Source organism: Mytilus trossulus, chromosome 10, assembly GCF_036588685.1.
Source record: "Mytilus trossulus isolate FHL-02 chromosome 10, PNRI_Mtr1.1.1.hap1, whole genome shotgun sequence".
In the NCBI taxonomy this organism is placed as follows: Eukaryota; Metazoa; Mollusca; class Bivalvia; order Mytilida; family Mytilidae; genus Mytilus; species Mytilus trossulus.
Genome location: NC_086382.1, coordinates 46,879,072 through 46,894,179, shown reverse-complemented (window position 1 = coordinate 46,894,179; position 15,108 = coordinate 46,879,072). Strand labels below are relative to the sequence as shown.

At 30.9% G+C, this 15,108-nt stretch overlaps 2 protein-coding genes across 19 annotated transcripts in view; one reads left to right on the top strand and one right to left on the bottom strand.

The window, feature by feature from the left end:
- Positions 1-15,108, top strand: part of LOC134687489 (transcription initiation protein SPT3 homolog) — a 67,235-nt gene that overhangs the window by 14,160 nt on the left and 37,967 nt on the right. For 13 of the 18 annotated variants that reach the window (XM_063547842.1, XM_063547828.1, XM_063547841.1 and 10 more), the window contains one exon: positions 104-215. In XM_063547842.1, the coding sequence (XP_063403912.1) occupies positions 121-215 (95 nt within the window). In that variant the 5' untranslated portion in view covers positions 104-120. The other 5 variants (XM_063547847.1, XM_063547843.1, XM_063547845.1 and 2 more) reach the window with 4 other exon arrangements.
- The window catches only part of LOC134687488 (runt-related transcription factor 1-like), a 44,849-nt gene that overhangs the window by 23,960 nt on the left and 5,781 nt on the right, over positions 1-15,108 (bottom strand). The window lies entirely within an intron of this gene.

Below are 15,108 nucleotides of genomic sequence, written 5' to 3'. Positions count from 1 at the left end.
TACTGTAATTGTTATTTGGATAATTATAAGCTGGGGAAATGTTTTTCATTGAATGGAGTAAAAATGGTTTTTGATTATATTTTATAATTTCACATGTTTTCAGGCATTTGATTGGAGAAGATGAGTAACAAAGATGGAAATACAGTGCCAGGGAGTTCACACCAGGCCAAAACTAATCCACAACACTGGTTCACAACAGAGATACAACAGATGATGTAAGTATAAAGACAGTTCACACCAGGCCAAAACTAATTCACAGCACTGGTTCACAGCAGAGATACAACAGATGATGTAAGTAATATTGACAGTTCACACCAGGCCAAACTAATCCACAACACTGGTTCACATCAGAAATACAACAGATGATATAAGTATAATGGCAGTTCACACCAGGCCAAAACTAATCCGCAACACTGGTTCACAACAGAGATACAACAGATGATGTAAGTATAATGGCAATTTACACCAGGGCAAAACTAATCCACAACACTGGTTCACAACAGAGATACAACAGATGATGTAAGTATAATAACAGTTCACACCAGGCTAAAGCTAATCCACAGCACTGGTTCACTTCAGAAATTCTCAGATGATGTTAGTATAAAGACAGTTCAGGCCAGGCCACAACTTTTGCACATCACTGGTTCACAATAGAAATTCAACATATGATGTTAGTATAATGACAGTTCACATACACCAGGTCAAAACTAATCCACATCACTGGTTCACAACAGAAATTCAACAGATGATGTAAGTAAAATGACAGTTCACATACACCAGGTCAAAACTAATCCACAGCACTGGTTCACAACAGAAATTCAACAGATGATGTAAGTATAATGACAGTTCACATTCACCAGGTCAAAACTAATCCACATCACTGGTTCACAACAGAAATTCAACAGATGATGTAAGTATAATGACAGTTCACATACACCAGGTCAAAACTAATCCACAGCACTGGTTCACAACAGGATATCAGATGATGCAAGTACAGTGACAGTTCACACCATGCCAAAAATAATCAACAGCACTGGTTCACAACAGGAAATTAGATGATGTAAGTATAGTGACAGTTCACACCAGACCAAAACTAATTCACAACACTGGTCTCAACAGGAAATCAGAGGATGTGAGTACAGGGAGAGTTCACACCGGGACAAAATGTATCCAAAATACTGGTTCACAACAGACATTCAATAAATAATGTAAGCTATATGACAATTCATTATTAACCTAAACAATTCCACAGCTCTAGTTCACAACAGATGATGGATGACAGCTCACCCTGGAGTATACAGGACATTTTATTACAAAATTAACTATCAATGACTTGTTCTTGATAAAAGAACAGTTCACACAAGCCTTTATGAAGAACACAGTTTTTTGTAACCTCTGTCATTATTTTAAAGGTAACAAGCAGACAGTTATAGAATGTTAGCTTATTCAATAATTTTCCATGCCATTTAGGTTTGGAAATGATATTTTTTTCCAGTAATGTTATTGTTGGAAGGGAAATATTTCCTGTTACAGTTGAAACTCATTGCCTAGAAATTCATTGAAATTTATTTATTGTTTAAAGTTGTAGCATCATCTGGTTGATAGTGACATTTTGTCAGAGGACTCTTTCTTTTTCCTTCTCATCCCCTCCCTCCCCTTCTCAAATAAAAATATGATGAATTTTGTAATATTTAGCTTTTATGGTGGTCTTTATCTAAACCAATTATCAAATCATTGTAAGGTAACACAATAAGGATGAGATCTCTGATCAGAGAACTAGATTTCCTGAAATTTGTCCATCTGTGTTATTGTTTTAATTTCAAGACAACTATGTGTTAAGGCACATTGAGTAATTATGCAAGCAGACAGTTTATGATGTATTCATTTCTCAGATTAAATTAGGAGTAATTAATATTCATTTTCATTTTCATACTTTTCCCAAAATTAATTATATGAAAGATTATCAAAGGCTCGAAGCTGAATTTAAATGAGACTAATTTTATCAAGTAAGGATAAAAAATTCATGATGAACATAAATCTACAAACAGACCATATGTTGTAATAGTATTGTTAGGTGAACAAAAACGAAAAAAAAAAAATTATCGGAAAAGGAATAAACCATCTTTGGGTCGATCATGAGTATCGTTGGAGGTCAAGGGATACACAAATAAACACTTGTCAAGTTGCTCATAAAAAGGAGCATATTAATGGGAAAATGAGGTGAATTTTGATTGTATTAATTTCCTTGGCAGATGGTTAAAAATTAAGAGCTTAAAAAAGACTCTAGTCTATAAAATAGCCTCCAAAATTACTGACAGACTTTTGTGGTAATGAATGACACTTGAAGTTGATGACCTTGCTTAGAAGGTTCTGTTTTAAAAAGAAAATATTTGGTAAAAAATCATCATACTGATTGTAAAATAAATATGACGTTCAAAAAACATTTTATTCAGTTCAGGTGATTTCATTCTGAAAAAGATTTTGAGAAATTAATATGGCATTTTGTGCCTTATGAATATATTGAATACTAATGCATTTTCTTTTCATTATTGCTGGGCTATTAATTTCTATTCTTTCAACACAAAATAGAAAACTCTGTTCTTTTGAAAATTGAAGAAATACGGAAGAAAAAATAATTTCTATGCTTAATCTTAATTCATCATTTCTGGCGAAAACACCTGCGTATTGTTAAAACTGAAGGCAGATTTTCTACAAATGTGTAAAAACAAACTGATTTACATTTCCTATTGTTGTTACTTCAAAAAGAAAAGTAAAAAAACTATGAAAGCAATGAGGCATAGTTTCATAAGATGTATTTTGATATTAAGCTTATGATTATGATAGGCTTTTAATTTTTACTCCAGGTTCAATGTAATCTCCATATTTCTTTAGAAGCCCACCTGATGAAGGTTGGTAACGTCTTCCAACACAATGCCTGGCATACGACAATGACAGGTATAGCCAGTGGTTGGTGACAAACGTAAGATTTTTATTGATGATCATCATAAGATTTTGATGATATCAAGGGATGAAAACCAATTTCTACTATTGTGACAGAAAGCAGTTGAAATGGAAATAAAAATATTGTCAATGCTGTAGATTAGATGGTGATGATTATGGTGTGTTTATTGACCATAATAGTTAGGGTTTGAATTGGGAGGAATAATGCACGCCATTGATTAACCGTATTCTACCATTGTGGTGTGACTTTGCTTATAACAGATGGACTTCACGGGATGCATTTGTTGCTTTTTGATTCAATTATTCAACACCACTGCACATATTTTAATATATAAAATACAGCTTACATATGTTTCCATGATTAGTCGATGAATAATTTAGCATTAAGAACCTACCATTTTTATAAAGGGATCATTACAGATCTATAATTTTATATTTTTCTGTAAAAACTTAGCTTTAAAATGCTTAAACATGCATTAATCCATGAATTTATAATAGACTGTTCAATCCGGTAAAGAAAGTGTTAACTCTCATTTTTAATGGGATAATGTCTTGTTTAAATTTTTTTTATGTTCTAGTACTGCCTATCTGTTACATTTCCTTTGATTAAAATAAAGAAAAAAGTAAGGGAGGCATTTCTTCATGGCATTTATGTGCATTGTTTAAATCTGAAATAAAAAAAATTGATACACTCTTCAAGTGCAAAATGTAAAGACAAATTTTGAGGCTGACTTCAATGATTTTCCCCCCATATACATGTATTTAGAATACTGTCAGCTAATCAGTAATGTAGCATTGAAGAACTACATGTAACTCGTTACACTGCACAATTTTATTGAAATGTAAATTTGTTTGCATAATCATTCTGCACATAAAGACTTCAAAGATTCACATTAAACTTAAAAGACGTAAAGATTTATGCTCTTGAAATTATTTGAAATAAAGAATCTGTGTGCATTACCATTACGAATACTCATTAACTAAAACATGAGAGACGGGTAAGAACAATGACTGGAGTTTAATTTAATGCTTTTTATTATGTAATTACATGGTGTGATGAAAACCTTGTACAGATATATAGGGTGTTTACAAATTTGCTTTTAAATTCATTAGTAATAAAACTGTTGAAATTTTTTATCATGCTACAAGGGATGTCTTTGTATCTTTGTAAGAGCCTCAGGCATTAAATTTAGTTAATAATATTGTCACTTCAACATGACGTACGCAAGTTTGTCTAGAAACGCTGGTCTATTGTGTGGGACCATTGGTCATTGCAGGTGTGAATTTATGTTGTCCTTTTTATATGGTAATTCCATTAACGGAGTTTTCATCTTGCTTTTAAAAATCTTTGGAGGATGAAATACATTGTTACAGAATGGTGTCATAATCATGTTTATTACATTTTTTATTGCTGTAATTATGAGGAATCATTTGTTATTGAATAAAAGGAAATTTGCATATTTATTTGGTTTCTTGGGTTTGAAAACATAGAAAATCCCTGACAATTTATTAAAAGTTAACAAATCTATTTACAGTGGACATTATAATAAGATTAAAGTAGATTACGTTTTCTTCCCCGTTATTTTAGTCCTAACAAGGTTATCAGATGACTATTCCAGACAAAAAATAAATCTTTCGTTGTAAATTTATGAGAAAATAATTGTGGTCATTCTACTTAGGACCAAGAGTGTAGAAGAAGCTTTGTCTTTGCTTTTCTTCGAAAGTTCAAAATATCGAACTCATTGATCTATTTAGAGAATCACAGTCCTACACCTAGCAAATATTGTTTTTACTGTACTCAAAGCAGAGACTATGATTTCATTGATTCTCACAGCATAGATTAGCATACCATTGTGGTTTATATACAACATTACAATTCCTCTGATGTATGAATGGCAAAACAGTTATCTATTATATAATCTTTTGTATACAAATATACAAAACTTAGAGGCTTTTGAAGGAAAATAGTTTAAAAAAATATTCAAATGGATTATTGATAAAATTATTTATGACAGTTTTGTATTTGTAATTCCCTTGATAAATAAAACTGTCTAAGAGAGTAAATTTTGCATTGAATATTGAATGAAATTTGCTGTATAATGATAAGGTATAGTGATTTATCCCTTTGGTACCCCTTACTATTTTCATTCTTGGATGATCATCGGAGTATGTGTGTAGGTGTGTAAACTATGATATTTTGTGAATGAAGGGTAGCAGGTAATAAGGTAGTTATGTGGGGGCGGTCAATGTTTACAAATCCCACCGGCACTTCTTTTTCAGATTTAATTCAAGGTTAAAGGAGATAATAAATGTTCCTGTGATTTAAGTGACAGAAAATTGTGTAATAAAAAGTGAAATCAATTTGATTGAGATTTAAGTTAAATACCTTTGTATATTGATAACATACCTATTCATAGATAATGAAATATTTGTCAACTTGTATGTGGGATTTTTTTATTGTTTCTCAATGGCAATGTATAAGCTTTAAATATAGCCATGGGAATTTTTTTTTTTAATTGGGTCACCCTGTTTCAAGATTTTGAGATTACCGGGGTGCTTTGAAAACTGATCAGTAAAAATAAGCATGATCAAAAGAAATTATTTTAAAAATAGTAAAATATAATATTTATTTCTGAAGGAAAATTGATGATTCTTATGAGTGAATTAATATTGAAATCTAATGCAGCTATCACATGTGGGGTCCAAACACACAACTTCACTGTTGAGATACTAGGGATACAGAAGATGTACTACTAAGCCAGTACAAGGCCCCTCTATTCTGTAACAATTTCAAAGCTTTGATACCCTTTGTTAAATTTATTCACAGCTTTTTGGACATTGGTGATCTTGAGGATATCTATTGATCAAAAGCATATGTTAAAGACATCAGGCAGAAGCGGATCTTTTGGGAAAAAAATTGGTTGCTTATATAGGGAATAACTGAAGCGTGACTGGAGCTGGCCCCCTCTTAGGCAGTCAGTGGGCCCCCACTTATGAAAATTTCTGGATCCGCCACTGTCAGGAGATGTCCTCTGAATTTTTTATTTTGTGTGATTTCTATCTTATGAATGTTACAGGATTAAGGAAATTAAAAAAAACTTAAATATTTGTTTTAGAATTAAAAAATTTGACGAAATGACCTTTTAATTGGACCATTGAAATTGAATAACATATATCACATTGCAATCTTTCAGAATCAGATTCTTAACAAATTTTTCTGGACAAGTGTACAATAAATGTTTCTATATATAATTTAAATTTTGGATGTAACAGTCATCTTCTGTTTGGCTGACAGTGTTTTGTTTTTCAGCTCATGAACATACTTTTGTCATGTGACTGTGAAGTTATCAATGTTTTTTCATGATTTACTTCAGCATACAACAGAATTTAGAATTAAATTATAAGAAATGACTGTAATACATATTTTCTGTCTATTCAAAATGACTTAAGAAATGTGTTGCACACTAAAATTTGCTACACAGGTTATTCAGTGTGCACCTCATTTTTGATGTTATTTCTCTAAACAGACAGAAAATAATATTACAGTCATTCTTTAAGAAGATTTAGGCTTTTTTTATTGACAGATATTTTGTATCATTGGAATAATGCTTTGCAAACTCAGTCAATTTTGCTTATATTACATAACTAGATAACAGAATAAATAACTCTAGCAAATTGTGGTTGACCGATTTTTGCATAATTTTTTCTCATTAGTATATTATATATTTATCCTAAAGAATGCATTTTTGTGGAATTTGAAAAATGGCAAGTACTGGTATATATACCCTCCACCCAATTCTTCCCCAAAGCAGTAAGAAAAGCTGTCAATGTCTTTTTGCCTAAGGCTTTCACAAAAAAGGTACCCTGTTAATAAAGGTTGTAGAAACAAGTGACTTTAAATATTAATTTTTAACACCCTCATGGATTAGAGTCAGTGTTGTTAAAACACCCATGTGTAATAATCTTAACGTTCACAATTACTTTCTTGTTATTTAGGTTATTACATAATTTAATTGATTTTGAAATCACATTCATCTTATTTCTTATTTCCTGTAAAATTATAAATCCTGTTTTGGGGGTGGTGTGGGAGGTGATTGGACACTCAGGGGTGGATCCAGCCATTTTAAAAAAGGGGGGGGGGGTTTCCTAACCCAGGACAAAGGGGGGGGGGGGTTCCAATTACATGTCCCCATTCAAATGCATTGATCATCCAAAAAAAGGGGGTTCCAATCCTCGGAACCCCCCTCTGGAGCCGAGCCTGACACTGTTCCTTAAGAATATACAACTGAAACCCATTTGTACATTTCTTCAAGGAATCTATGTAGACTAAGCTATTATTTGATAGCGCAGTTTACTAGACTTTCTCATTTTTTGACTCTTCACTCACTTATTATATGCATCCCATCCTGGCATACACATAAAATTAGAGTGCAATAATTCATTGATTACTGTGTCAAGTATACTTGTATTTGGCAGACACAAATAAAAATAATATTAGGACCTGGTAAACTGCCATATATTGAAACCTTGATCAAAACTTTTTGTACTGTTTTACAGTAAACAATTTTCTCGTTGAACTTGTATTAGTCAGAAAATGATTCATGTTCTTTTGTTGATTTTTATAATATGTAAAAATCAGCATGTTCTTTTGAACAGAAAACATATGTTATAAAGAATCACTGGATAAGTATTTAATGATAAGTAGATTAGTACTTGAGGTAGTTAGTACAATATGACAATAGTCAAAGCTAGGTTAATGGGATATTACTATTAACTGATTTCTTGTGAGTCAGAGGACTGTCTTCTTTGTTAAGTTTGCTCTACATGGAATGAAAAAGCAGTTTTCTTTATTAAGGATTTAAAAAAAATGAACTATTGAAAAGGCCACACAAAGAGCGATGTTATATCCTCAGGCAAATTTAATGTAACAAAAGGCAATCAGAATTAAAATAAATGCTCTTTTTTTCTGATAATTTTAAAAGTCGTCTATACAGTTGAAGTCGGTTTATCATATTTGATTCAACAATAATGTTTTTAATGGCAACTTTTTTTTCAAATTTTTTGTTGTCTTTTTATGAAAAAAAGAACAAAAGCTGTTCCATTCCTTTCAACCTCAGATAATCAATTAAATTACCAACCTTTGTGGTTTAGTGGTAATTTGTATCATTATTATATTTTTACAGTTTGTTGTGATGAAACAATTCCCCACTGTATGTTTAACAAATACATATATTATAATGAAACAAATGTGCAATATCATGACACATGTTTCTTTAATAGTTGTCATTACAAATGATCATAATTAAAAACATTTGGTAACATACACATGTTTAAAAGTGCAGTGGATCATGGGTTCTTTCCTCTTACAGCTCAATAATTAAACCAAATAATTGGAAATGTATTCGTTGCTGCTTCGCTAAGCAGAGTAACAGCAGAGGCTGGTTAGAAGGAAGTTGGAATAATGTGTTCGGAAAGCGTGACATGTTCTTTTATCAGCAGTTTATCACCTTGTGGACTAACAATTATTAAATCAACTGCTCATCATATTAGTCTGGTACAAGCAGAGTTCATATTCTAATAAACTTAACATGTGCTCATCTTAATGAGCATGTAATATTTGCCACTGAAAATTAAACACCAATCCATCCATCCATCATAAACTTTTAAGAAGCTTGATAGATCAAATGTGATAAGCACTGAAACTCCAAGCATCATAAGCCCACTCAAAACAGTAAAACTGTTGCTATTACCATAACTTAAAGATTAAAAATTAACAAGCACAATCATTATATATTCCAAGCCATAGAATATTAAGATATAGACACATTTGACATAAGTACGTCTTTGTCTTTAATTCATGATTGAAAAGCTCTATTAACTTCTCACAGTCAAACCTATCCAATGACATGAGGAATTAATGTACAATCCTGTAGTAGTAGGTCACATAGCTAGGGTTAATAAGACACTCCTCAGATTGTATGAATGAAATACCTAGAGGAGAAAGAGAGAGTGATACTTTGTGGTCAGACTGATAATTAACAGTTTGGACACTACATCTGACTTTGATGCTTCTTTTGCCAACTGGACAATTTCCAATGGTAAAGGTTGCAAAATGTTTTATTAGATATTGACCATTTGATAGGTCTTTCATAATTAGTGCAGTTCAAAGAAAATAAAACGAAGTTACAATGTTTGAAAATTTTATTTTTTTAGTTTCCTAATCCCACTTCTCCATATAAAAGACTACAGGAAATTAATCAATAGAAATAAAACAAATGCCCTGGGTATTCTCTTAATGAATGTTTTAAACTTTCATATGTGAAAATTTTGATTTTTAATATTCATATATATAATTGGCTGTAGGTGTTTAGGATAGTTGTAAATTTGTGTTTACAAAAAGTTCTGTTAGTTGTATATTGCATATTCAGTTTCACAGGTTTACAATAAATACTCAGTTTATATGAGTGACCGTTGGTTTCTCTTTCACTTCCTATTAACCTATGACTGATTTTGGTATTGTTAAATATTTTGTAATCTTCTGTTAGTCTCATTCAGAAAAAGTATTATTCTGTGAATACAGGAAGTAAAACGACAATCCCAAGAGGAAACATAGATACTCGTACCTTTTATTACATTCTGTGGGAATAAACAAATTATTTATGAATGAATTAACTTTTGTGGACAGATTTGTACTTTAAATTCTTTCTTATATCGATTTGTTAAAAAAAATTCTCATTAGTTTAAATTCATGTGATAACCAACCCACAAGCAACAGGTAAAAGTCAAAAGGATATAAAGTAGGATTTGAAATAATTATCTTGTAATTACTTAAGATTATTGCCGCTGACAATGTGTGTAATATAGACCTAATGGGATGCAATAGCCTTTTATATAATTGTGTATAGCTGTTAAAATCCTGTAAAGTGTGAATCTTGTGGTCGGTCAGAACTTATGTTGAATGATGGTATTTGAGAACTATGTCTCCGCTTGTCTATAACACCACAGATTCATTAAATGTTAAAGTATTTATTTAAAATCGATTAGATACTGTGTAAATGTCAGAGGATGTAATATCATAAAGCTTTTGTATCTTTATTTTCTGTTTTTCTCCAATTACGCCCTCTTAAAGTCTTGATTATGTAAAACACAAATTTCTTTTGATGGAATGAAAATGTCAGAAGTAAATAGCATGTACATGAATTAGTAATTAGTTTTAAGACTATTTGAAAATGAAATTCTGGAAAAGTTGGCATTGGTAACATTTACCTAATTGAAGCATAAGTATAATGTGATAAAATTGTGGTTAGACTTTTGGTCTAGTTACCATCTGACCTTAACACTTGGTATGAATAATTTAACTAGTCAACACGCAAAACTATTTACACTTTGTTCTTTGTTGGTAGATGAAAAACAAAGAAAAAAGGATTTTTTATGCCCATGTCGTAGATGAGAGGGGGCATTTAGTTTTATCCTTGTCCATCTGTACGTCTGTCCCAAATTTGGTTTCTAGTGTGAAACTTCAGCCAAATGTTATGAAACATATTCACAATGCTTATTACCACTTGCTACAGTTCAAGTTTGGTTTTTGTGGTGTCAATTATAACGTTGTAGAGTTAAACCTGTATATAACTTTTATATGATATGCTAGCGGGGACATCATCTTTGTCTCAACTTAGATGTAATACCCATTATTCCATCTATAATCTCGTGGACACATTCTCTTTTTATTTATTTTTTAGAATGCCATACATGTAAAAGAAAGGAAATTTGAACATGATTAAGAATTACATTTATTCAGTTTAAATACAAGGCAGGATGTTCTCCAGTGGTCAAGCTACTAGTTTTCTTTATTTTTCACAAAAAGGGATGTAGTAGGTTGATTATTCTTTTAGTACAGATTGAAAGTAGTTTTATTTAAACTTAAGTAATAGGAAACTCTAAAACTTAGGATGGATACAACTTAAAAATGATATAAGCATTTAAGATAACAAATGGCCAATCAAATGGAATTTATGTAACCAGGACATGGCCTGACTAAAAATAAAACTTTCTTTGAATCATAATACTCAGAAACTGAGAAAAACATGCATGAATCTGTTTAAAATATTTATCACTGGTCATTAAGCAAACAAAATATCTCAATTGGAAAATTAGCAAATTCTTTTCTTAGAATAAGAATATCTGACACCAGCCATATATAAACCAACTCTGTATCATCTATTCAGATTTGAAGTTGCACAGTTGCTTTAATTTTGTAAGCAATATATATTCTATTACTTTGGATGTTTTACTGAGGATTTACTTTGCATATCCTAAAGGTAACATGAGTGTCCTTTTAACAACACCAATTGCGGAAAAGTTTTACACAATTGCAATTAAATGACTTCAAACTGATCAACTAGTAGTAAAGCATTTAGCTCATTGCTTAAGTGATAGTTTGTTAGTGTAATGAAGCAAATTTGTGCTGTATATATAAATGAAAATTGCTCTTTACATATAATACCATTCAATTCCAAAGATTGAATTGTTTGTTTGGAGAAAATAGAAAAATTTAAACACCTACATTTCCCCTCATGTTTGCAAGACCAAAACCTGCTTTTAAATCTACAAGAATTATACTGCAAGCATTCTAGCGAGTGCAAGACTCCAAGTTCTTTTTTAAAAATATCTACAGAGAATTACATGTTTTGTTAGTTCATGTTATTTTTCTATGCATTTCAATTAAAAGTGAATTGAATCTAATGGGGACAAGATAATTGAATATGTCAATACTAGTTTGATTTGACTTAGATATTGGATATATAGCAAACTCCCACACCAATAAATTGTACAGATGGTTCTGACACAGAGTTCGTGTCAATTCACAACAAAAGTCAGAAAAATAAAAAAAAATAGAATTTCATGTCATCAACAATGGAAGTTATCAAAAAATCATGTAGGTGCTAGGGATAGGTTTGTATGTTTGTACCCATCAGGGAATGAAAGACATGAGTCCCAATCACACTCCAGATATAACTGTTCATGACCAACTTACTCTAATTAGTCAAAGACATGGAATTCATTCTCTCTTTCTTGGAATTAGGTCTCTGGGAACAGGATTAATATGTTTTATTAATAGTTTTATATAATGTATATATGTTGTATATTATATTATTTTGAAGAATGTTTTTTTTAATGAAATTGACTAAATTGAAAATAGGGCTCATGGGACAGTATCATATAAAGTATCACAATAAAAGATTAGAAGCACTAAAATCACTATTTTGAATGTGAAATAATTTGGTCTTTTCAATAGAAATTCTAGAAATTTACTGCTAGATGTTAAAGGACTTTAGGAATTTCATAACAATGGGGTAAGGGAAAACTATTGCTATTGGTGTGGTTGACGGGACTATAATCATAACATAATCATTTTATTCTATTTTAGAAGAGAGTGAAAAGCCAATACTTTCTACTTGTCTATTACAATTGTGAAACAATATTATTTACTTGATTTCTGTAATTGACTGAACGAGTAGATTTTAGAAGCAGATTTGGTAAAATATAAAATTTTAAGTGACAAATCTATCCAGTTATATAATAAATTTGAAGATTTCCAGTTATAGTAATATAGTAGATCCTGTTCTACATGTTTTATAAAGTATTTTGTTTGTCTGGTCTGTGGTTTATTTTTGGAAGCCACATGCAGTTTTTATATAAAATATGAGATAATGTATGGTATATATATTATAATGTAACATGACATAGCTATATTTAGCTGTTCAGATGTTATTTAATCAGGGGAAACACTTTTTTATTCAATTTGCATAAAATTTATGATATGCATAAAATTAATTACTGGTAATGGTGATGACCTTTAAAAGACGACATAAATTTATTTGTTAATTTATATATTTTGACAGTGAAAACAAAGAAAAGATGGCCCTAGAAAAAATACTTATAAAACAGGGAAAGTTTGCATAAGTAAAAGTAATTAAAAGGTTGTAAACAAGGATTTGTTAAATAGATGTTGCATGTGATTTATGAGATACAAAACAAGTTCAGTGAGTGTCTGTTGTATAACAGTGTCATTCTGTACTGGGAACCAGATAGAGGTTCAGGACAGGGATTAGGTTGTGTTCAACACTGGAACAAGTACTTTATGACATAACAGATTGGTGTGTCTCTTTAGAAGGTAACCAAGTTCATTAGGACAGCCAGCTACTGTTTTCTTTACATTTGACTTGGATTGTAAGAAAGCAAAAATGTTATTTACAATATTTCTAGGTTCAAGTACTTTACAGTGCTGCTTCTGATTAACAATGAAATGTTTTATTCAGTTACTACTGTTAAATAATTATTCTTTGTGACAACTGTTACAAAATGGGAGTAAATTTGTTATTTTGTACTGTTTAATGCAATACAAGGCTAGGTTTAAGTATTAATTTACCTGAGTATATTTAAATAAGATGAATTTTGAGTAAGAACACAAAGTATAATATAGGGTTATTGCATCAATATTGGGGAATATTGTCCCGAGTAGAATTTTATATTGCACGAGCTTGGGAGTGCAATATATGTTCTACGAGGGACAATATTCCCCAATATTCATGCAATAACCCTTTTATTGTATAGCAATATAATATTTGAAAGTAAAAAATGGTTTAAAATAAGATTTTGTCGTTGATGACGTCATAAATATTGAAGATTTATTGCACTAGTGCAATATTAGAATTTATTGCACGCTAACTTTTGGTTACGTTATGTGGGAAAAATTATATTATTGCTATACAATAATATGAAATATAACATTGTCCAGGTATTTTAATGTAGAATTAGTCCAATAACAGACATAATTATTATCAATAAGAATTTTTTATTCAATAGAAGCCATGTCCATTTCATAATACTAGTAACAATTTTAATGAGTATGCAGAGTTTGCAAAGTTTGCTACTTTGTGTGTGAAGAAAGGGGACCCATATTCCCCATAACATAGTGAAAATATGCAGAGCAGGAAAATAAAATTCCAAAAGTATATTTAATTCAATTGAGCTAAGTTTAGGATTGTGAGTTAACAATAGCCTGCATTGAATGAATGCTACTCATATTTCATTCAGTTCAAACTGATATGGATGAGTGTCCACTTTTTCCAAACAATTTATTTTGTTTGATATCCTTATAATTTGTTTGTAAATATCTCAGGTAATATAATTACTTAATACTAGGTTTTGAGAATGTCAAAATAAGGGAGCGTCTCCCTAACTGAACTGAAAAGATTTTATTTGAATATCCCGTAGAGGACCTTTAACCTTTTGTAAGTGCATTGATATTTTGGTCAATTTATGCAGATCTAAGTATGTGGTAGATATATTAGTAAATTGTTTTATTTAAGTGTGGTTTATTCTGTTGATTCATACTTGGATTGTGTTAACGATGCATGTAATGTATTTGGGGGATTGTCACAATGTACTTAGACGAGAGAAGATATTTATCTTTTTGTAAAATGCATTCAAGGTCTATTGGTAGGAGGTAGAATTCTGAAAGTAGGTGTCTGAACTGTTAGTGCACTCTGACAATTATAATGTGACCTTGATTGTGTAGGTGCAGCTTTCATTTTAAACAATAATGCAAGGGGAAAACCATCTTTCAAGTATGAAAGTTATTTTTAGAAATAATTCTTTCTCTAGTTAATTGTTAGTTGAAAGAGCATAGTCTTAAGTGCAACTATTTGGAATCAAAGCCAATTTGTCAAAAAGTGAGAGAAGCGATAACAGTTGTGTATATTACTCCTTAATTTAAGATGTGGTGAAAAGTCTACTGGAACTCTTTATCTATGGAAAAAAGGGAGTAAAGGTCATTTACTCAAAGTACCAATCCAGATGAGATTCCTGAGCTAAATCAAATGTTAATTTAATATCTTTGTTTATTACTGTTACATTTAACATATAATGGTGTGGGGTTCAGTTTGGGTTGTTATTCAGTATTATTTACATCCTTGAAGCTGTTATCATGTGGGAAGGTGTAAAAGGCAATACAGAGATACGAGATACAGCGATACAAGATACGAGATACGAGATATAAAATAACTGAAAATTATATAATAATTAATTAAAGCTAAAAAAATGTATATTATGGAAATACATGAAACTTGTTAATGCATTAATCAT